A 25,008-nucleotide genomic window follows, 5' to 3' on the forward strand; every position below is an offset into this window, starting at 1 on the left:
ATGGTCAATGAAGATCATACTTACTCTTATGTTGACTTTACAAGAACAACAATCTTTTCCAGAATGAATTCATGATACAAATCAACTTTCTAAGTAAGTCCGAATCAAATTCTTGTTACAGTCTCTGCTCAAACTGAAAAGAATACTGAAAAAATTCAATTTCACTGTTTGCTACTTGCCAGAACAAAATTCACAGTTATCATGCAGACGAGTGTGTAGAATGAATTCATGTTATTGAATTTTTGTGCATTGGAATTGCTTTTGTTTTTCAATAAAGAAAAAAATAAATCCTAGTTCCATAAATTTCTGAAAGATGATGCAAACAGTGAGAGAGAAACACATATTCATTGGAGGAAAACTATAAGATACCAAATTAACTAACACCAGAAAAAAAAAGTCCTTCCTGAGAAGATAACAGTCACTCAGCTAGGCAAGCATTCCCTGCCTTTTAAAGAAGATAAATGTTCATTTCCATCTTCAAAAGATTCTGTCAATGGTCAAATGAATTCAGCTCACATCCTTCCACTCAGCTTCTTTGAAATTCAACCCTATCTGTTTTACAAGTTGTTTGAAAGAACTTGTCGAAGTCCAAAGGAACTTCTCAATGCATTCATTTCTATGGTGCAGACTTCATAACCCCCCACCCCAAGCAGGAGGACCACCCATTGTCAGCCGTCTGTAAGTGCTTAATCAATATATTCACAACTACTCTCTATGCCACACCATGGTGTCAAGAGTCACACTTTCTACCATAAAATAGTAGTGACAAGGCTGTCTCTCTATGACTGAAAAAACCCAACATTAACTATGGAATACTTGTTTTTAATAAGTAACCCTCTTACTAACCTGATTACAATCCACTTCATCTGAACCATCATGACACTCTGACTCGCCATTGCAGAGCTGGGATGGATGGATGCAGTGTGAGTTTTCACACTGGAATTGTCCTGGCATGCACTCAAATTTGGGGCAGAAATTAGGTTCATCTGAGCCATCACCACAATCATCCTGGAATGCAAAGTCTCCAAAACATAAGAGAAGATCCATAATCAAACTAATGAAAGTATTCTAATATATTTTCTCCAACAATGCTATCTTAAAATCCTTAGACACAACCAGTTACCATTTACTTTTCACTGAGAAAGTATATCTGTATCTATCACTGTTTCTCAGGGCTAATTTACTGTAAAGAACTCTTCCATTCCACACTGTCCAGTTTTTATAACGGGAAATAGCTGGCGTTCTTCAACAAATATGCCGTAGTCATTAAATATTTAGGAGACACTAAATACGTTTTATAACCCATAATAAAATGCTGACATTCACAAATTTAAAATTGTTGCTAGAGTAGCACTACTATTGATAGCAGAGCTGCATGATATTTAAATAAATGTATTACAATATAAGAAACTGTTCTTTCCAAACTGACTTTTCACAAGCCCTATAAAAATGTTTAACCACAATTTTAAACAATTTTTTTCATAAAACTAGTTCTAGTTGAACAAATTTTCCTTTGATATCCAATGCAATTTTGTTTACTAATATAATTTAAAAAATGTTTAATGGTTGGCACAACAATTAAGTTTATAATGTGAAGCTTTCATGGCAACAGTAAATAATAAAATCCTGTTGGGCTACCAGCCGTGTCAGATGGTTAAAAGAAGCCGACAATTCAAGGACCATCCCCGTCTTCATTATCAAGACTAGTTAAATGTGTGCCCAAACTGACCCACCTACATCTCTGGCCATAGATTGTGCATGGTTCTGAGCGAAAGCCAATGGGTGGATAGTGGTAAGAGTCAACCGTTTGATCTGTTCGGGCCTGCCTTTGGGTTGGTATATCTCTATATTGTTTGGTTAAGTTGAGTACAAAATCCCAAGCCCAAGGTAAAAATTAATAAGTCATAATGAGTCTGATTATGCAAGACATTTTATACCTGCGTGTCACACTTCCACCAGAATGGGATGCATTTGTAAGTGGAATCACACACAAAGTGCGCAGTGGTGCAGTTGGCAATGCAGCTCTTTCCATCTCCATCCAGGACAAAATTCTCTGGACATGCACACTGGTAGCCATGATTTGGGGTTAACAGACACAGTGTACTACAGCCACCATTGTGCAGACATGGGTTGTCAGGCACTAAAAAACAGACAATTATAACATCTCTAGGAATTTAAATTTAAGAACTGAGTAATCTCAGGTAAGCTAAGTATTTTTATTTTTTTTTAATTTTTTGTATTTCTAATAATATGTAATTTCTTTTCAAGGATTTTCAGTTGTTCCTGGAAGTTATGTAGAATACCTACCAAGATCAAATTGAACCTCATTGCAGTGTCTCAAAGGTTCCCACTTGCAGTCCTAGGGCAACACTCTCAGTTTGTAAAAGAGGAAGATACTACAGTAGTCAAATGTACCTACATCAGTAAGAATGTCACTTTTTGCCCTTCACCTTCTGACTGATGTTTACAGAACAGCCAAAGGATTTGTATCAGCACAGTCAATTGAATAAAGTTCCTAAGATGAGCTACAGTCTATTCTGTGTGAACATTTTATACCAAAATGTCAAATTAGCTAGGCTGTAATTTTCAGCAAAGGCATCACAGACAGGAGGATTATTAAACTATAAAAATGCATTTCACAAGCTGGTCTGGGACTAGCTCAACCAGGGGGACCAACAGATATGCTATCTGTCCTCTTTTACCTTTTTACCTGAAAGAAGCAGAAACCAGCTTCTGAAACACTGCAGTTTCATAATTATATAATTTAGATGATGGACAAAGTCCAAAAGAACAATATTACATATTATAATGCACCATTCTCAAAAACCTTCAAACTCTGACGAAAAACTGGAGTTAGTCAAATCATATGTGACCCCTGTAAGTTGGCAGTAACCTGCAACTTTGGGGCTTACCACAACTGAGCCTTTCAAAACCAATTTCTTGGCCTCTGCGCTCAAAAGATTATTAGGATATTATTAGTGGGAGAAGACATTTCTTAAGCACAGAAATAAATAATTATGATATCAAAATATATTATTACAATAAAGACTAAACTGTCCTATTTCACCTTCAGCCTGACGTAGTGGATGGTACACGTGTATATCCATGGGACGATGTACTGTTGTTGTCAGGGTGCTACAGTCAGTGCCATTATACTTGCGGCATCGTCTAACAGCTTTCGTTTCCCAGTCTGTCCAATACAGATAATCTTCCAGTACAGTTAAGGCAAAGATGTGATGCAACATAACTTTAGGATCTCTCTCTGCAAAACAAGCCACCAATACAAATCAACTGTGAAATCAAAATAATAAAGGTATTCCTCAAATTATGTAACAACTATGATCAAAAAAAAAAAAAAAAAAAAATCACAGTGGGTACAAGCACAAAACCCAAACAAAATTTTCTCTTCTTCCCTCCACCCATACTCCCCTCCTCCACACCTCCCTCAATTAGCCAGCAAACAATTTACATTAAAATGAGCATTATTAATTTAAATCAGTCTAAATTAGTTGAGTGCATTAAAAATAAAGTTGGCTTTTAAGGACATGCATTTAATGAGAAGTACCGGTATTACAAATCTTAGATTCATAACACGCTAAGGCACGTCACTAAATTACATTGCTCCCAATTAGTACTCCAAATTTTTCACAGTGTACAAGGCAGTTTCCAGTTGTTGTGAATAACATACATGGCATAGATCCACATAATATACACACATTTTTCAAATACAACTCTTGTAAATTTAAAATCTTCAATGATCTTAATGGTAATTTACTGTAGAAAGTGGTTTTGGAGATGAAACACGAAGACAGACAGAACCTATGCTTATAGTATGTCTTCAATTTATGGACTTTATAAAAAAAAAAGTCAAGAATATAACCACCATTTCCATAGCATCAATATTTTAATATAGTCAAATGACAAATCACACAATTCAGGATTATCAATTTTTACTTATATATTTCAAGTGTACATACAGACAATTAGGACAACATTTCAGTTGCCAAATCTGGACAACTGTAATAAAAACATAATCTGATAAAACATTCATTAACAACCTTCTATCCCTCCCATATTATTAAGTTACTAAAAAGTTTGTATAAAATGCAATTAAAGCATTCCTAGATGGTATATGTTTCCTACTACAACCAAATCCTGAAATCATTCAGAAAAATAAATGAACATTCCTAAGGCAGTAATTCAGGATAAACTGAAAGTTTATTTTCAAAATATAGTGCACAAGTTGTTAAACTCCTACACATAGAAAATCCTCATCTAGAAACCCTATATGATGCAAATTACATACTCCTTTCAGTAAAATGTTTCAATGTTAAATATCAAGTGTTTTGCTTCCTTTATTATATAACTTATTACATTTGACTCTATTTCATTATTACCAAAACAGCTGGATTGTGACAACATTACTGTATACAAATCTCAGAAAAAATTAATTTGTCCTGAAAAACAAAATTCAGGGTTTGCGAGTTGTTTTATAAAATGTGATATAAAGCATACTGAGGAATTCAGATTTATTTTATATTTATTAATGAAAACAGTTTTACAGAACTTAGTAAAAAAGAGGTGCAAGTATAAATGAAGATTTTAAGAGACCATGACTAAACATACTCGATTGTACCATGACCGACAGACTTCATTAAGGCAACCAAGTAAATGGAAAATTAAAGCCAGAATAGAGGTGTCAAAATTCAACACAAAACACAAGCATTTATATCCACTTCCCCTTCCAAGAGAAATTACAGTCTGTTATACAAACATTGTGTTGAACACTGTCCACAGTATATGCATGAAGTACACAATGCTTTGGGAGTTGACCCTATTCCTGTTTTCAGATGGTTTGTTGTCATGCTGACATTTCTTAACCTTTTAAAATTACTTTTAGTGACAGCAGCTGGGATTGAACCTGTGACATCTAAATACTAGCCTAGTACCTAACCACTAGATCACCACAGCACCTTAGAAATAGTTTTGTCATAACTCCTGAAACATGGTGTACATCAGGACAATGTCCAGCTATAGCATTCCTACCATAAATCAACCACTGCCACAAACCTTTATAGAATCACTAGTACAGTGAAACCTCGATGCATCGTTTTCGGCGGGGGTGGGAAATAAAAACGATGAATACGGGAGAACGATAGTTGCGGGAAAGCATTAATTTTTTTAAAAAAAACAATGTTTCTCTTTCAAAGTTACTTCTTTTTACCAAAAAAGTCTTTAATGGACAACTGGTTTGTCGAAACTTTACGTTTTAGGCCAAACAGAGCCCTTTCCACGTTCAAAATGTTTTCCTCGTCACGTTCACTAATATTACGCGCATAAAAGAACGACTTCACTTTTGCCAATGCTTCGGCAAAACTCGGCACAGCTTCGGGCTCGCATTCGTCGTCTTCCTCTTCCTCACCTCTCCCACCCCCTTCCCGGACACTAACAGGAACAATGGAAATACTATTACTGCCGAACTCAACGAAACGTAGCTGTAGAAGACACGAGATGAACCAGAAGAATGAAAAGTGCCGCCCGCCTTTCCTTTGTACTTATAATAAAAGCATTTGTGAAGAAATTCACACTGTACATGCCATATGGCATCCCTGGAACGAAATATGAGTGCACCCTAATTAAACTCGTAAAATTTCTGACAATGGGCACTGCCATTCTCTCCAACTATCACCCCTGCACCGCTGACCCCTCATTCCAAAAGAATCTGTGCTGGTTGGGCGACATAACAGGTTACCGCTACTGTGTATTCCAAAAACATTGTGCGTCTTTCGGTATTAATTTATCTCAAAACCCAGCATTTTAATTTCTCAGAAACGATCATTGTGGGAAAATTGTGGGCCGGGACTAAGATTTTTGAACGATCGATGCGATAAAACGATAGTTTGAGGAACGACAGAAGCGGGAAAATGTAACATTATTTTATATGGGATGTATCCAGGACCAAACAAAACGGACGATGCAGCCGGGAAAACGATAGTTCGGGGAACGATGGATAGAGGTTTCACTGTATTTATAATGCAACAGTTCTTACCTCTGCTAAGCACTATCTTCCTGTTCATGCCTTCTAAATCCGAGACTGCAATATAATCTTCCCTTGCATCTGCCCAAAACAGTTCATTTGTTTCATATGAGATGGTCAGAGCATTTGGCCAGCCCAGTGAATCATTGACTAGTATCCTCTGGTCTGAGCCATCCATTCCAGCCTTTCCAATATATGGTGTATCTCCCCAGTCTGTCCAGTACATGTAACTGCAGAAAAACATATTTGCTTTTATACAAGAGAACTCATAATAAGACAAAAAAAAATCTTATTTGTTATTCTAATTCCAGAAGAAGGTACTATTCCCATTAAAAATATGACAATTAAGATTTAAGTTATTTACAAGAAAGTAAGGATCATGTCTGCTGGCAGGCTTTTGTGTTGTTGGTGTTGGACCTGCAAGTTCTGCTACCAGGGAGTTAGTTAGATAGTTGCATGAAAGTAAAGTTAAGAAGTATGTTATTTAACTCATGCATCTTACAATACTGTTGCTATTCCAATAGTTTATAAGCTCTATACCAATAAAACATTTCTGATGAGAAACCATCTACATTTGAGTTCACATAACAAACCTGAAGGCAACAGTGTATGCTTTCAAATAGAAGGCATTAAGTAGGATATTAGATTCTTGCAGCAGTGAGTAAAAAGAAAGCTGTTTTCTGGGTTGTGGTGCCATGCAATCTGGTAGAAGTTTACCAACATTTCAGAGGTCCTTGCAGAAACTCAGAAGACAGTCAGTAGACTTTATTCTTTATTATGTTAGTAGAAGAAAAAAGAACTAATGTTTACAAAACTCCAGAGGTGATGGCAGATGTAAATATGACAGGTATTTTTATAATGGGGAAGAAGCCATTATCTGTGGTTACTTAAAGTTATATGCATTGATTTTGCTTATAACTGTTTGTTTTGTCAGATGATAAGAGTGTCAACATTCAGAATTTTAACAAATAAATAATAAAAATGGTTGTGCATGACAAATTTTTCACTTCATTTTAGGAGTTTGTATATGCAATGTGGTTTTCTTGAAAGCAAAAAGACTGTTACTTGCAGAAGATATATATTTAACTTTATATAAATTCTTTTTCTGCCAGTGTGCTTTATTACACAAAATTGTCTACTAATTTTAGGGAATTATAATTTATGCAATAAGGAATTGACTTTTACTAGAATTTGATCCAATGACTGTGTGTTCACAAGTTCAATGCACTAACCAACCAGTTAAATAGTATTTTATTGTTAGATAATAAACTTACATTACCTAAACATGAAATTAATGACACAAGAGTTATAGGATGGAAGATCTGTAGTTAGGAAAGTAGGCTTTATGATTTCAGATGGAAATCAAGTTGCACTGAGACAGGTACAATAAATTACTTACCCATTCCTTGGATCAAGGGTAATGGCTCGTGGCTCCTGCAGTCCTGTGTTAATCAAAACTTTGCGGTAACGCCCATCCAATTTGGAAACCTCAATAGTATCCAGTCCTTTGTCACACCAGTACAGATTTCTGCTTACCCAGTCAACAGCAAGACCATCAGGATTTTGAAGAGTTGCTGAGTGCAACACCTACAAATACACAGTTACTAATGAAACTGTTGTCATACCAAACCCAGGGAGGTGGAAACTGGTAGGTATAAATATTCAGTGGTATCTTTAAGGCAAATAAAATAAGTAAGATGTGATGGACAGGACATATAGAATACAAGGGACCAAAAGTGCACTGTGTACAGAGTTTTGGTTGAAATATAGAGTGGTTCAAAAATCCCTGTGCACATGTAAGAATAAGTGATACACATATGCACCATGTAGGGCAGGGGGGAGAGAGAGAGACTAGATTTCATTGTCCCACAAGAGGGTCCAATGGCATGTGTTTGTGAACAAAGAAATTAATGTTTGGGCACAACAAGACAAGATTTCTCTGAGTAACTATAGACTTTTAAACGAGCTTAATCCAATACAACAAAAGATATTAATTAAGAAGGAATCTCTAAAGTATGCTGAACTAATCATGTAAGTAACATTTATTGGAATTCACTATACAATGATATAATGGGTTAAAATATGAAAGCAAAAACTGAAAGAATAAGACATAAAATGACACCACTACTTTCCACACATGTATATTTTAATCCTACTCAGTAGAATATTTCTTGAGAACTAGCACACAGACACCATGAAATGGGATCACAATCATACAGAGACACACGAAGATGCCACAGGAATAAACTTTACTTTCACCAGCATAAAAAATTATGTCAGTGTATAAATTAAAGAATCATTAATAGCATTTGCAGTGTAAGAAACCATTTACAATCAGTGTACTCTGACCAAAAATAAAGATCCAGGCATAAGTTTGCAAGGATTACATTTCTGTTAGTAAATTAAATACATGTTTATCCTCTAGTTTATTGATGTTTTCAGACTTTGGCTGCAGTAATTTGTCTGCCAAAAACTTATGCATGTCAGTCATGTTCAATAACATTCTGATAATTTAATGCCACACAACAGACCCTTCCCTACTATAAAATTTCTCACATTGTTCACAATGCCAAAGCATAACAAGACAGTTCTGAACAGTCCTTTCTCAAAACAATTGCTTGGACATCTGTTATGAAGGGCTGAGAGTAGCTGGCAATGGTAATGATTAGAACCATGTAAAACAAAATACACTGTTACTATGCCTCTTCGTTACATTAGCACAGAGTTACCTGGTAGGAACCATCACCAGTACCACAGAATCGTTTAATGCTGCTTCCCAGTGCAGTCACATCAGACCAGTAGATGCACTGTTCTGCCCAGTCGTAATCCAGAGCAACTGCATTTGTCAGATTATGAGCACGAAGAGTACTGCGTCCATTAAGATCCAGCTCTCGGATGTAGTATCGATTTGTGAATATCAGCGACGGATCAATACCTGCAAAAGTATTCTATAATGATTCACAGTAACTTGAAAAGGGAAAATTAGAAGTAGTATGGAACAGACCTCACAGCATAAATGGGAAGATAATATTAAAATGTATCTTAAAGAAGTGGCCTGTCAAGATTAATGGACTGAAATGGATTGGAAGAGGTAAGCAGGCATTTCTCCCTCCAACACCAAAAGTTCAACACAGTCTGCGATCCAAGGCAAATATATTCATAACAAAAAACAGCCAGAGACTTGAACAAAGTTTAAGGAGTTCTTTAAGAACCCGAATGCAAAAGTCACAGCTAAGAATACGAATAAATATACATAATGTCCCTGTCAAACCTTCTCCCATTTCTGACCATCAATGTGTGAAAACTGTTAACAACTAAAAAAAAAATTACAATTCGCAACATCAGGAAAAGAAAATTTCAATGCATAACAATGAAGTTGCCACTTTATGTACTGAGGAAGATACGCCTACTATTTGTGTTATCTTTATGAAGTTTTGTTGGTATTTTTATATTGATTCCCTTTAAATTTGTTTTGTGGCAGCATTGCAGTCACTAAACAGAAAACGGTGTCTCAACAGTAAGCACAGGTTGTTACGTGATATACAGAAACAAAGTCTTTCAGTTTAGTACAAAGAAGATGCTTTCAATTTTATGGAAGCAATGGACCAGATAAGAAAACCATCAAGGCCTGGCCTAACAAATTTCTGATAACAGGGAGTGTTCACAACCAATATGAAGGTGTAAGGGAGAATGTGTCTGACAAGGCAAAACAAATCCGCCATGCATTCCATAAAAGCCCAACTAAATCCATCTGTCAAGTGTCCAGAGAACTGCAGGTATCACATACAATGTTGTACAGACATCTGCACAATTAGTCACACATGTTTGCATAGAAAGTGCAGACGGTCCAGGAGATAAGGCCGGACAATAAGTCATATCAATGGCATTTCAGTATTGACCCCATGCACACTACTTGACCCACCCATCTCATCCTTATTCTTCCTCCATTGAAGTTCATCACTGTCAGAAAACTATACCATTTGCTCACCCTCCTAATATTTCATGAAGAACACAAATTACAGATCTCCTCCAACCTTCTGTCACTTCACCTCACTCAGGTCACGCGTGTGCGTGTGTACACAGAGATTAACAGGGAAATATGTAAATAAATATGCAGATACTTATTAAATAAATTAATATATATATATAAAGAGAGAAATCAACCAACAAGTAAACAGATAACAAACACTAGTAAAAGCGGGCAACCATGAAGAAGTTATTATATGGGTGGTTAAAAATTTTCTCCTATAAGAATTCCCCCCTTCCCCCAAGTTCTTTTGGGATGATCTACTGAATAACTTCATATCAGTCATAGTTGTCTGCATTTCTATGTAACATCGACATGAATCACTGCTTACTGGAGTTGATTTTGCAGGAGTGCTTATCTGCTCGCAGCACGAAGCCATTAACACATGAGCAGACATAGGAGCCCAGCACATTACGACACACCTGACTGCAGGGTCGATCTGTACATTCATCAATATCAGAACACAGATGTGGATCCTTTGAATGAACTTGATAGCCAGGATGACACAGACATTCATAACCAACCTTCTTGTCACTGCAGATGTGAGCACATGGTTTATGGTCTTCACATTCATTGATATCTAAAACAAAATTAGTCACTGTTTAGATACAAATGTTCCTTTATTTTGGCTAAATGAGTAACTACTGAGTGTTGATAAAATGTTTTTACATTAAATGCCCTAAATTTTGCTATATTGAGGTTTTATTACATTTTACTTGATTACAGTTTGAATTCACTATCACCACGTGTTTTGATTTTGCAGATACCTCTCCTATTCCAGAGCATTCACTTTGCATTTATTAAATGTGGAGGAATACAGTAAGTCCTGATGTTTATACTACAACAATAGTAACTGCTGCAAATGAAAATGTTTAACACTGTAATAGTGCTTTTCAGGGTTACACAGGTAGCAGCTAGTATAAAAAAGGAATACTGTTCTTATTTTTACACCTCTATTGTATTCTAAACTCTGTGGGAAAAATAATGGGTAACTCTTCTGGAAGTTGAGAATCAGTCAGAATTTCTAACATTAAAATTCATGGAAATTTCATTTTTCATATACAAATTTTCATCTAGTGAATAGTTTTCATCGAATAAGATATGTTCATAAATTGAGGGACAAATATACATTGTAACATAGTAACATAAGCATGAGGTAGGAAAATGAAAATAGACATAGTTTCAATTAATAAAGTCTACATACATCAGATGACAAAATTCCAAATATACAGCACTGAGCTAAGCTTTTATGTTTTGCTGCAGTGTAACACTGCTAGTAAACTCAACTTACTGCATCGTTCCTCATCACTGTAATCGCCACAGTCATTCTCCCCATTACACAGCAAAGTCTCGTTAATACACAAGTCATTGTTGCACTTGAATATGTCTGCGCCTTGGCACCCATCCAACGTACTACTGTTTTCTGTAAAACAAACAACTTCAAATGGAATGTAAACTTACGTCACCCTATTCAGGTAATTTCGATTACATAACATCTAAAATACATAACAAAACAGATAAACACACATGGTAATGAGACAAAAACTACACCATGATAACTAATGTTTTATGGAAAGAAGGGATATTAAACCACATACACAATGACAGTCAAGAAAAAGAAATAGTGCAGAACTTTCAAAATAAAGGACTTGAAATGGCTTAATTTATAATGAAATGGGGTGAAGTGATTCTAGCCAACACAACAAAGTACAAAATACCTTTCCATGAATGCAGAAGAGTCCTATATAAATGTATATGTATAAATTTTGATACATTTAAATAAAATTTATGTCCACACTGATTTACATTCAAGAATTTTAATATGCTTGAATGCAATTTATCAGGTACAACCCAAAAGCTTCTGGTTTCACCTCATGGTAGAATTCTTAACATGGTATGAAGAATTGCTGTGACATGATGATGCCACAGAGCACACTTATTTTAGTCTTATCAAACATGCTATCCAATAAAGACATATTTAGTGCATGCCAGAGGTCTGCGAAATCTCAGATACAAAAGAAAATGTCTACATTAAGCTCTGTTACAAATGAAAAAAAGAAAAGCCTCCAAAATGCCTCAAATATTAATAATGGTGTTTTGAGATAAAGCAATGAGCATAACACAACAAAACTGAAAAAGGTGTAATCCATAACCAAATACGCACAAATGTGTTTATATTACAAAGAGATCAATAAATGCAATACAGTGAAACCTCGATGCATCGTTTTTGGCAGGGGTGGGAAATAAAAACGACGAATACGGGAAAACGATAGTTGCGGGAAAGCATTAAAAATTTAAAAAAAACCCTGAATGTTTCTCTTTCAAAGTTACTTCTTTTTACAAAAAAAAAAGTCTTTAATGGACAACTGGTTTGTCAAAACTTTACGTTTTAGGCCAAACAGAGCCCTTTCCACGTTCAAAATGTTTTCCTCGTCACGTTCAATAATATTATGCACATAAAAAGACTTCACTTTTGCCAATGCAGCGTGTGCTTCGGCAAAACTAGGCACAGCTTCAGGCTCGCATTTGTCGTCTTCCTCTTCCTCACCGCTCCCACCCCCTTCGCGATCTTTACACAACTCATCAACCTTGTCGACTCCGCATGTGGCAAGCTCGCTGTCTACTGCCGCGTAATCACCAAATTTAATCACGTCTTTCTTCTTTGCAACTATTGAATTTAAAGTAGATGGTGCTAATCCAAGGTGTTTAGCAATGTCGATTCTTTTTTTCAAATGGATTCTTCTCCGCTTCTTCTATGATTTTTAATCTTTCATGAAGAGTTCTGACTTGCTTTACTGGGCGAGACATGGTACAGGATTAATAGCAAAATAATGAACACGAGTAACAGGAATAACAAAATATTTACGGGAACAACAACAAAAATATAGACTGGAACAATAACAGGAAGAATGGAAATACTATTACTGCCGAACTCGACGAAACGTAGCTGTAGAAGACACTGAACCACTGGAAACGAGATGAACTAGAAGAATGAAAAGTGTCTCCTGCCTTTCCTTTGTACTTATAATAAAAGCATTTGTGAAGAAATTCACACTGCACATGCCATCTGGGATTGCTGGAATGAAATATGAGTGCACCCTAATTAAACTCATAAAATTTCTGCCAATGAGCACCGCCATTCACTCCAACTATCACCCTTGCACCACTGACCCCTCATTCCAAAAGAATCTGTGCTGGTTGGGCGACGTAACAGGTTACTGCTACTGTGTATTCCAAAAACATTGTGCGTCTTTCGGTATTAATTAATCTCAAAACTCAGCATTTTAAATTCTAAAAACATCGGGTAAATTTCATTATAATTTCTCAGAAACGATCAATGCGGGAAAATTGTGGGCCAGGACTAAGATTTTTGAACGATTGACGTGATAAAACGATAGTTCGAGGAACGATAGAAGCGGGAAAATGTAACATTATTTTATATGGGATGTATCCGGGACCGAACAAAACGGACGATGCATCCGGGAAAACGATAGTTCGGGGAACGATGGATAGAGGTTTCACTGTATAGCCTATGATATGTCTTGAAATGTCTCTTGACCTATTACTTTTTAAAGAACAATTATTAATAAAAGATTATATCAGTTATCTTCCTTAGGCAACTTTAGTTTCCAACTACACAAATCACACAATTTTAATGTCTTCTTACAGTAATGTAAATGAATACCAACATGTCCTAAAGCACATTAAGCATACTGAGCTCAAACACATGTGGACATGGGATTTAATCCTGGTCAAGTCAAGATATTTTTCTCTTTCATGCAGCCACTGCGTTGTTTTATATAATACATGAAATTTACACATCAAAGTTCTGTATTTTCTGAAATTCTATACCCATACATCATAGAATAGCCCTACTACAAATGCTTCTAGCGTCAATTTCACCTCAGAAGTTCGTTCATCAGCCATGTTGGTATTACTGACTGCAGAAAATTGGAAAACTACATTTTAGTATAGGCTCCAATTTCAGTGTCCATACCAAATTTCACCCAAATCTACCCACTAACTCTCAAGCTGAACCTTGCAGCCAGACAGACATTGGCCAGCCCTCATGCACATTGTGCAAAGAACATAAAACATTACGACTTTTCAAAAGTTCTGTACTCACGACAGTCTTCCTCATCTGAATTGTCTCCACAGTTGTCAAATCCATTACATTTCCACACAGCAAGAATGCATTTACCATTCTTGCAGGCCATCTCATTACTGCGACACTCCTTATTACAATACAGTGGTTCATCGGACCCATCTCCACAGTCATCATCTCTATCACAGAAGTACTCCTATTTAAGAAAGCAAATAAAAAGCACGTTCATAAGACTGTATTGGAGTGTCACACTGTGTTAGAAATTATACATTTCATTACTCTCTTTACATAATTTTAAAAACCATCTGCTCATGTCTTAATGTCTGATGGCCAACAGTGCAGTTGTTTATGGAGCAAAATGAAGACATGTCACAATAAATCAGCCATTAAGACATGAGCAGATAGTAAGTCATATAAAGACAGTCAATAACAAGACATATAAGCATGTGAATAATTCTGCATACATAACATGTGCAATAAAGTTCTGAAAATGTCATCTTGGATTAAACACGCTGCAAAACTACAAAATGTTTTTTGAGATCCATCGAAACAGACACTTATCATACTTATATATATATATATCACTTGTAAAGTGATCATATACCTACTTACAGACTACAAATTTTTAATAAAATATAAGATGTGTATACACATACACCATATTTAAATAATATATTTCCATCACAGTTTTACAGAATAGTTATATGGAATGAAGATGCAATGCTTGAAGATGTCAGTAATAACATTCAAAACTTTCAAACTTAATACTAAAACATTCTTTAACCTTTACTGGGAGTGTGTCACAGTCTGATTGCTGGGGCAGAGGCATCTTAAAAGTTATGTACTGCACACTTTCACTCTGTTCTTTATTTTACATACATGCTCATATGATGGGTTTAAAATGTGATTTGATGAGTGAGCAGATTAATTGTATTTACCTTGATCATATGAGATTTAAATCCCAATACTTTGGGGCTGCTGGCTCGATTTAACAGTTTAGTGATGTGATAACTACAATGCTTGACTAGCAGGACCACGTATAATGCAGAAATGAAGAAGGGGAAGGAAAATGGTCCAGATTTAAAAAAAACACAGATATTTTGGTTGTTACTGCAATTCATAGTGAAACAATAGAGAAGAGCCTGTTGGATTTGCAGGTAAACCAAAATTACTTTACTTGAAATGTCTGGTGTCACAGACAGGCTACTCAACATGAGAATATTTGATATTCATGAAAAAAATACAATAAATAAACAGGCTATACATTATTTGTAAAATTCATCCTCATCAATACTGTACTGCTAGAACTCCTTCAAATTCCCTTCTCTGTCCCACTGAATGTACCTCATCAATGCACTGATGATTTGCACATCGAAACTGGTTTGGTGGGCACATTGTCATATCTCCTCTCAGACAGCCCACTTCTATACTTTCATCAGAACCATCACTACAGTCTTCCTCTCCATCACATGCCCATGTCAATGGAATACATCGTCCAGTGCTGTTACACAGGAAGTCTGTGTTTGGACACACTCGTGTTTCTGATAACAGAAAAATCAGAACAGTATTTATGTACCACCTGCATCATCCACACCTTATTTCCTTAAGATTAATTTTAATATTATCCTCCCATCTATGCCCAAGTCTTAAAAGTGGACTCTCACATTCAGATTTCTGACAAAAATTGTGTGTGCATTTCCTCATTTGGTAAAAACTAAGAAGTCCTTCACTATGAAATTTTCTACAGCATTCTGTCACTTAATCCCATTCAGGTTCAAATATTTCTCCTCAGCAGCCTGTTTTCAAACAACCTTAATCTGAGTTCTTCTGTTTTGTGAGATACCAAGTTTCACACATACAAAACTGCTGGAAAAACTATTTTAATCATTATGCTAATAGACAGACGATGGGAGATACAAGATTCTGAAGCAAGCATACCCTGAGTTTAATCTACTTTTAATTTCTCTGTGAATGCAAATTTTATCTGTTACCAACATCCCCAAATATCTGAACTTTGCCACTTTTTCAAGGGATTATCTACCATTACATTACGATTTTGTCCAGCATGCTACTGACAAGACATGAACATATACTTTGTGCTCCCTGTGTTCACTTCTACACCAACCTCCTAACAACCATCTACCTGAGTGTTTTTTTTATGGTATTTGTGTTCTCCTCCAACAACCTAATACCAACAGCATACACCAGAAGCTGATGTGTCCCATTCAATTCCAGCCCATAATTGTTTTCTTATGCCCAACTAATGTCATATTATAAAGCAACTTCTTGTTTCAGATCATTCAAATACATCTCTCTATACATAATTAGGGTCTGGGGCCCACCCAGCCTCCTCTACAATGGGTACCGGGGTCCTTTCCCGGGGGTAAAGCCGGCCAGGGTGTGATGCTGACCACTCACCCCCATCTAGTGCCGAGGTCAAGGAAGGGAGGAGCTATACCTCCTCTCACCCCAAGCGCCTACATGGCACATAGCGGGACAAACTTTACTTACTTTATGGTCTCCAGACAAACCCATGGATCATCCATCCATAATAATAATGACCATATCATTTCCTTTCAGAAGTAAAGGAACAGCTTAGAAACAAACATTTAAAAACAAATGATGCAAAAAAAATTTCAGTGAACACATGATTAGAAGAAAAGGTGACAAAGGTTACAACTTTTTTCTGTTACTTCTTCAATCTTCTTCCATCACCTCCTTTCCTTACAACGTGACCTTTAGAAACCTTTTCACCAGCTCTTTCCCCCAGCTGCAAGCTTGCTACTGATACTGAATGTCCTGGCACAGTGGGTATCACTTATGCTTTACATCTGGGAAGTCCCACGTTCAAATATTGGCCATATAAACTACAAATAATAATTTTGCTCCTCTGTTCTTCCAGTCATGTCATGTCATTTTATGCCCCTTCCTACTCACAACCTACAGTATCGTCTGTGAAGGGCTAACAAACCCCCTCAAAACACATTCACCTTTATGATAGCTAAAGAAGTGTTTTCAAAAACATTTGAAAAACCACCAAAATTCAATGCTTATTCCCCAAATGCCAAAGTTATATAATTTAATTACGTGCTAAGAACTGGGTTGGAACTAAGTACCATGTGGAAGGATATTAACTAAATCTAGAAAGGACATGTACATAAAGTAAGTTAGTCAAACATCAACCTGAAAACAATGCAGTTTGCAACACAAGTTGGGAAGCAACAGGTAGGGAGCGACAAGTGTGAAATAAGATGGATAAGAATAAATTTCCTTCTCACTGTACATTCTAACTTCCCTCCCTTTTTGTATGCATAAATGTTACTCACTGCAGTATTCTGTTTCATCTGACTCATCAGAGCAGTCAGAAGTGCCATCACAACGCCAAGTCAACGGAATGCAGTCAGAATTATTGCACTTAAATTGATCTGGACGGCAGAAGTAAGCTGTAAAAGTAAAAGCAACAATACTACTTAACCTGTAGAATGAACTTGCAGTGTCAGCAATATTACAGCTCAGTTCTCAATTTCACTTTTAAATTGTAGAAATGACACTGGAATGTACATTTTTTGTTTAATTAAGTTACAGTTTTGAAACACTGGCCTATGCAACAGTTTCCATTACTGCTCTGAAGTAGTCATAAAACCAACATTTACTCAAAAGTCAAGACTTTAAATTCTGACATATGAAATACTGGATCATAAAAACATCAGTATCATTCCCAGCATGGTAACGCAACCACAACTTGAAACTGACCACTTCAGAGCCAAATTGTGCAATTTTATTTCAGAAAATGCAACAAAATACATACTGCAGTTCTTCTCATCAGAACTTTTTTCATCTCCAACTGCATCATCACAATCATTGTCTTTGTCACACTGCCATGTTTTCATGATGCAACTGCCACTGGCACACCGGAACTGTTCTGCAGTACACTGCTGTGGTGAAAATGTTGCTGCACAACACAGAAAATTACATAATACTGTAAACTCAACACAGAATGGAATACAAAATTTCAAACAAATGTACACCAAGCAGGTCTGTAACAAACAGATTAGAAAATAAATCTGAAGTTACTGGGAGCATGGTCAGCAATAAGAAAGAAGTAAGAAGTCTGTCAGAACACCAAAAAACATTCACAGTGTTCAGCAGGCACTGATGCAGAGTCCCAGGTAATCTGTAGAACATCTTTTCAACAACTCTATTTCAGAGCATCATCAACACAAAGGAGATTTTGTGAAGTTGTGAAATTGTTTCCATACAGAATTCAAATGCAGCATGCCCTTCCTGCACAACATAACGGAGACACTATTACATTCTAAAAAATGCACGGTGTGGTGTGCTCTGCCAACAATTGGTATTGTTGGGCAAATATCTTTAATAATAATACAAATGATGGTCATTAACTCCATATCCTACAGGAAGAATTCCTTATATTTCTCCAAGAAATGGGTGTTCATAATGGATAAACATACTGCAAATGAAATGTTGAATGTGCGCAATGAGAATTTTGACAACACAGTGTTGTCTAATCATTTTCCTGAATAGTCTGGATATGGATGGTACCCTCCAGATCTGAACCCATGCAATTATTTCTTATGGGGCTTTCTGAAAGATAAAGTTTACAAAAACAATCATCACACAATCAAAGAACTGCAAAAAAAATTTTTGCCAGTAGTGAACAGTATTAGCAAAGAAACTCTAGCTGCAATTGGGCAAAATTTCTGACATTGGATGCAGATGGTCGTGGACATCGATGGTGTACATGTTGATTTTTTTTTAACATGATTGTCATCTCCCAAGACTACTGAACTCCGAAACACCAAATACAGAGATGCTTGCTATCAAACCTGGAGTACATTTTTAGAAAGACTCTGTAGAAGGTACTGACACATTGCAACTACATCATGAATTTCATGTGGTATGGCAATGACCAATGAAAGAATCCACAAGAGTTACAATGGACAACACAGTGATGTGGAGAACAGTGTGAATGGTGCATGTGGAGGCACTGAACAAGTAAGTCTGTGTCACTGCATAGCATTTGAAGTTTTCACAGTGGTGAGTCTGAAGATTGCTGTCTTGATGATGGAGGCAGCAAGGACCTCTGAAACGTCGGTAAAATTCTACCAGACTACACGGCGCAACAACCCAGAAGACAGCAATCTTCTGTATCACTGTCTAGTTAAATCAGATAGAGTCTGTGTTACCACTGTACAAAAGCTAAAGAGAAAGTATTGCATGCTATGAAACATTATATCCATCTTACCTGTATGATAGTCACAATTCTCTTCATCACTGTTGTCCCAGCAGTCATTTTCTCCATCACAGATCCAATTCACATGAATGCAAGCTGTAGTATAGTTGCAGGCAATCAATGGCAGTGAAGGCTGTAATTCTGAACAATTTCGTGGTTCTGGAATCAAAATATACCATTCTTACATCAGGAAGTGCAAAACTGTAATTTACACAACAATGTACTACTGCCCAGAACTGTTAACATTACATTCTGATGCAGAATGCTTCCATATCTCACACTTTGCTTTGCTTTATGAGATTGCAGATTCTCATAGCAGCAAATGTTGCATCACACAGCCCATAGAAGGTCGCCAATGTTAAAGAGGTTTATAATACCTCCAACACCATGGCATCAGCCAACTTCTATGCGATTACAGAGCACAATAGCCCAGAAGGCTGTCATCTTCATGTTTTGCTTTATGTGGAAAGACAGTCAGCATGCATGGTCACCACCAATTCTGGTAGAATGAGCACTTGGGACATACAAAAGACTTCTGCAAGACATGACAAGACATTACTGCAGAAAGAAAAAAGAATATATATATATATATATATATATATATATATATATATATATATATATATATATATATATATATATATGTGTGTTGAAGATGCTCCAGAATGGAACAGGAAGAGCACACACTTCAAAAAGACTGTCACAGCACTACAGTATCAGTTTTTTCATAAAATGATTGTTATGCTTAAATGTGAAAATAATGAGGTAGACTCTGCCAGGCCTGCCACAATCTCACTTTACCAGTGCTCTGAGGCTAGTTTTATATTGCCCACATTACTGATTAGTTGATATTGTCTAAAACAAGACATTCTTTACTTACTGTCACAGTGCATTTCATCACTTGCATCTGGACAGTCAGGATCATTGTCACAGCGGAAGCTGGCCAAAATGCACTGACCAGAAGCACAGCGAAAGTGTTGATCAGATGAACACGAGCAATGAAGTTCATCACTAAAGTCACCACAGTCATTCACCTGGTTGCAAGTTTGGTTACTTGGCACACAGCGGCTATTATGGCACTGGAAGTAGCCAGGTTGACATGTGCGCAGGGCTGTGAATATTTTGTTACATGTTTGTAAATCACTACAACTACTTTATACTTAAAACATTTATTGTATCAAGGAGGGTTTGCAATTGAATGGGACACATCAGCTATTGGCATATGCTGATGATGTTAATTTAGTGGGTGACAATATAAATATAATAAAGAAGAACACAGAAGTTTTACTAGAAAGCTGGGGCTAGAAGTAAATTCAGAAAAAACTAAGTACATGTTAGTATCCCATCAGCAGACAGGCAGGCAAAATCATATTAGGGTGGCTAATAAATCCTTTGAAAGTGTGACAAAGTTCAAATACTTGGGAACAACAATAATAAATCAAAATGATATTCATGAGGAAGTCAGGAGGAGACTAAATTCTGGAAATGCTTGCTACTTCTCAGTTCAAAATATTTTGTCTTCTCATCTGATTTCAAAGAACCTGAAGATTAAAAAATACAAAACAATAATTTTGCCTTGTTTTGTATGGGTGCGAAAAATGGTCTCTCACTCTGAGGGAGGAACATAGATTGCAAGTGTTTGAGAATAAGGTGTTGAGGAGGATATTTGGGCGTAGGAGAGAAAACTGCATAATGATGAGCTTAAAAATTTGTACTCCTCCCCGAATATTGTCAGGGTGATTAAGTTAAAAAGAATGAGATGGGCATGACATGTGACATGCATGGATAGCGCAAAATGTAGATGGGATAATATCAAGCAGGATCTATGGGAGATGGGGGGAGGAGACTGAATTTTTTTGGTCCAGGACAGTGACAAACCTTCGGGTTCCATGAGCCATCTAGTTAGTTAGTTATTGTATCCAGGTTCAGTTTGCAATGTGTGTAGATCTTATTTTATGATACTTATCTGTAATATGACAAACCAAACAATACAATAATTTTACTTGTGTTTAAGAAAATATAACATTAATTTTAACAAAGGCTTGAAGATAAATTGACTGTATCTATTCTTTGGTGTTTGTGATAAAGACATACATGAATTTTATAAAGGTGACAAAGTCAGTAAATGCCCATAAGACAAACATACCACAGAAATGAGGATCTTCATCAGAATCATCTTCACATGCTGGGATCCCATCACAGGTTAGATGGTAAGGAATGCAACCTCCAGACGAGCAGCGGAATTCTTGTTCATTGCAGTCTGCATCCTTGCTGGTGCACCGCCGACCATCTCCCATCAAGGTGCGGCCAGAGATACATTGACATAAAACTTCTCCTGCAGCATCAAGTTTGCACTCATCTTCACAACCACCATTCAGGATGTGGCATTTATTTGACAGACCTGCCACAATAAGAACAGAAATTTGATTTCATTAATCAGTATAATGAACAACAGTGATTTAATATCTGATAGAAACAAAGATGGCTGTTTTCTAGGTTGTTGCACCATGTAAACTGATAGAAGTTTATGAACATTTCGGAGGTACTGGCTGCCTCCATCATCATGGCATCACCCTGGCAGTAAATACCTCTGAAATGTCGGTCAACTTCTACCAGACTACAGTGCGCTATAACCCAGAAAATACTCATTAGCCCAACATGCTTAAGAAGGTCATATGAATGGCTGGAAAGAGGAAAAAATCTGGTAAATCAAAACCAGCAGCAAATATAGAAAATTAAAATCATCTGTCCATATGGCCTGTGTGAAAAATCCAATTAACCAACCTAGTTTAAAACTTTCAACCACATGGATTTCACTAATTAATAAGGAAGTTGGCAAGTCACAGAAGGACCTGATACAACACAGTTGGTTATTCATTAATTTTTTGTTTTTCGGTAACAGCCAGCAGACTCCGTAAATGGAGCTAGTAGTGAACAATTTCAGCACAATTATGTTTGGTACAAAAAATCTTTAGACTGATTTGATGGTCAAAAGTAAGCTGTTGTGGTATGTCTGGTATAAAATTCTTCAGATACAGTACCATAATTATTATTACATATCTTCTTATTATAGCTTGTTGATAATACATGGCTCAGTAGCTTATCATGTTCCAGTTAGGTGACAATGTGTCCACAGATTGGGGTTAGCCCCTTCTATTAAACTCTATCAGTATTCCCAAATGAAGACATGAGCAGAGCCAGCTCCAAAAAGATAGTGGTCTTGTTATTCTGGTACATATAGCATAAGAGACTGAATATAATTTCCTGCCACATATGAATCCTAAGTTTTTAAAAGAGTATGTTGAACTACTGCAAAAATAATATAAGTTAATCCACTGCACAATAGAAATATTACACATTCTTACTGACCAAAACTTCAGTACATAATTCTGGAAGCAGTGAGTTGTGAGTAAGGACCTGAAATTGACACCATATTGAAAATTTTAAGATTAACAAACTGCTAAAAAGGACATGGTCCTATAAATGATTTTTTAAAAATATAATAATTTACATAACCATTTCATTGAAAAAGGGTCTCATATCAAAGTGCATGTAAGTAGTATACTTTAGGGCATTGTGAAAATATCATTGTTATAAAGTGTGAAAACAGTAAAATAATTGGTCTAATACAGAAATTTCTGTCTTATCTTGATTGTTTGAATTCTTCTAAATTCTTGTCTAGAACTGAAAAAGTAATTTCTCACACATGCCTAAGAAAAACCACAGAACTTCAGTAGGTGCAACTGGTATCAGAATGAATGCTACATCACTGAGCTACACTTGTTCAGTTAAAGATTTTATCATTCATAAAAAGGTGAAACTAACATCCAGATTTAGTAGTAAAGGTTTCAGTAGACTCACAATCATTCGTGTCGTTAGCAACAGCAATTATGCCCATTGGTCTTGGTACTTCCTTCCTGAGCAATACAACATCTTCACCTGTGTATTTATTAGCTCGAATAACTGCATTACGGACCCAGTCTGTCCAGAAAATATAGTCACCATACACAGCAAGATCAAATGGATGTTGTGGCGTAGCTTTTGCCAGGATCTAAAACATGACAAAGGAAATACACCACAACGGAATAGATTCAATGAACGATGGTACAGTTGGTAGGATTTGAGGTTCTCATGGTGGTGAGTACAAAGATGGCTGTCTTCTGGGTTGTAGCACTATGTAGTCTGATAAAAGTTTACCAGTATTTCAGAGGTCCTTGCTGCCTACATCATCAAGGCAGCAACAATCCAGAAGACAGTCACCATTAGATGCAATAGTTCTTGTCAAGAGATGCTGAATGGCTTTGAAAGGACAAATGAGTTGATCCACACAACTGCGATGCCACTTTTATATCAAAATTAGCATATAAAGTGTGTTAAATTAAATAAGGAATAATTTTATTATTTATTCCCATTGTATCTGTATCTGCTTCCTACCATATTTCTTTCCCATCCCTCCCACATCTCAATGTCCTTGACCCTTACCATCTTGTCTTGATTCCTATTTCCTGAAACAATTATAAATAAAGCACTTTACATTTTAACTTAACAATCTCAATCAAGCTGTCTAAATTACAAATGCAAATATTTAACACTTTGAAGCTAAAGCTTATATAAATAATATTTTAAGAATTCAGTCCATATTGCAAATAACACACCACACTTCTCCATTGTAAAAAAGATCAATCAGTTCATGCTGTTCACAGAAACAATCATTTACACTGAGATTCATATAAAACCCAACAATACAAAATGCAGAGTTATTCATCTGGTGCAAATAGCTAACGTTTGGATTTAAAGGGTTAAAGACATGACAAACATACGAAAATAAATTCTAACACAGTACTCTGAAGTATAAATCTAAAATGGTTTAGAAGGAAAGTAATATCAATCAAAACATGCAGTTACAGGAAAACAATGGTGACAAATATCAGCAGTATAACATCTGAGGTCAATGCCAATTTACACATCTCCTTTGTGTGTGCAAGCAAACATTAAACATAAAACTGGAATTTAAGATAAAAAATGCTCACATTTCACATACTTTTTGGACTGCAACATAAAATCAAAAGGCAACCTTAGTAGCAAGGTGCAGTTACCAAAACAAGAAGGGCTAGAAAACAGTATTTTCATTAAAAGAACTGACTCACCACTCTGTTTGAACCATCATATTCTGCTCGTTCTATCTTGTCTAGCCTAGCATCACCCCAGTACAGTTTCTGGGCCTTATGGTCCAAGGTTAGAGCATTTGGCATACGGATGTCAGTTGTAATGATGCTTTCCATATTATATCCGTTAAAATATGCTCTTTGAATGGCTGGGTTGTGTGAATTCCAGTTAGTCCAGTATAAGCGCCTGAAAGGGCAGTTATGAAATAAGCCTTATAGAATCACATGATCACTGCTATTCAAAGTAAATGTTCATATTTACCTAAATCCATACTTCCATGCAGGAATGACCTACCTCATAAGGTGGCGACTGACTTGTAACATTTGCCTGTAATGTAACGAGTTACAAATCGAGCATTACACAAGTGAAGACAGCGAACGGAGCCGCTCGATGCAAGCTGCTCACGCTCGCGGGCGCTC

General features: G+C 36.3%; 1 protein-coding gene across 6 annotated transcripts in view; it reads right to left on the reverse strand.

Moving 5' to 3' along the window:
* Window positions 1–25,008, reverse strand: part of LRP1 (LDL receptor protein 1) — a 156,268-nt gene that overhangs the window by 30,181 nt on the left and 101,079 nt on the right. For all 6 annotated transcript variants that reach the window (XM_087348131.1, XM_087348128.1, XM_087348130.1 and 3 more), the window contains 17 exons: window positions 24,571–24,775; window positions 23,285–23,474; window positions 21,570–21,824; window positions 20,304–20,534; window positions 19,436–19,582; window positions 17,978–18,121; window positions 17,496–17,612; window positions 15,514–15,710; window positions 14,191–14,365; window positions 11,356–11,487; window positions 10,396–10,644; window positions 8,767–8,972; window positions 7,437–7,624; window positions 6,050–6,267; window positions 3,068–3,262; window positions 1,938–2,140; window positions 847–1,008 (listed from right to left, as the gene is read on the reverse strand). In XM_087348131.1, coding sequence (XP_087204257.1) covers window positions 847–1,008; window positions 1,938–2,140; window positions 3,068–3,262; window positions 6,050–6,267; window positions 7,437–7,624; window positions 8,767–8,972; window positions 10,396–10,644; window positions 11,356–11,487; window positions 14,191–14,365; window positions 15,514–15,710; window positions 17,496–17,612; window positions 17,978–18,121; window positions 19,436–19,582; window positions 20,304–20,534; window positions 21,570–21,824; window positions 23,285–23,474; window positions 24,571–24,775 — 3,214 coding nt within the window. The remainder of the gene's footprint in view (window positions 1–846; window positions 1,009–1,937; window positions 2,141–3,067; window positions 3,263–6,049; window positions 6,268–7,436; window positions 7,625–8,766; window positions 8,973–10,395; window positions 10,645–11,355; window positions 11,488–14,190; window positions 14,366–15,513; window positions 15,711–17,495; window positions 17,613–17,977; window positions 18,122–19,435; window positions 19,583–20,303; window positions 20,535–21,569; window positions 21,825–23,284; window positions 23,475–24,570; window positions 24,776–25,008) is intronic.

The sequence above is a fragment of the Zootermopsis nevadensis genome, unplaced genomic scaffold, assembly GCF_977971745.1.
Source record: "Zootermopsis nevadensis isolate Lab colony 2312 unplaced genomic scaffold, Znev_1.0 Znev_ptg000012l, whole genome shotgun sequence".
Classification (NCBI taxonomy): domain Eukaryota; kingdom Metazoa; phylum Arthropoda; class Insecta; order Blattodea; family Termopsidae; genus Zootermopsis; species Zootermopsis nevadensis.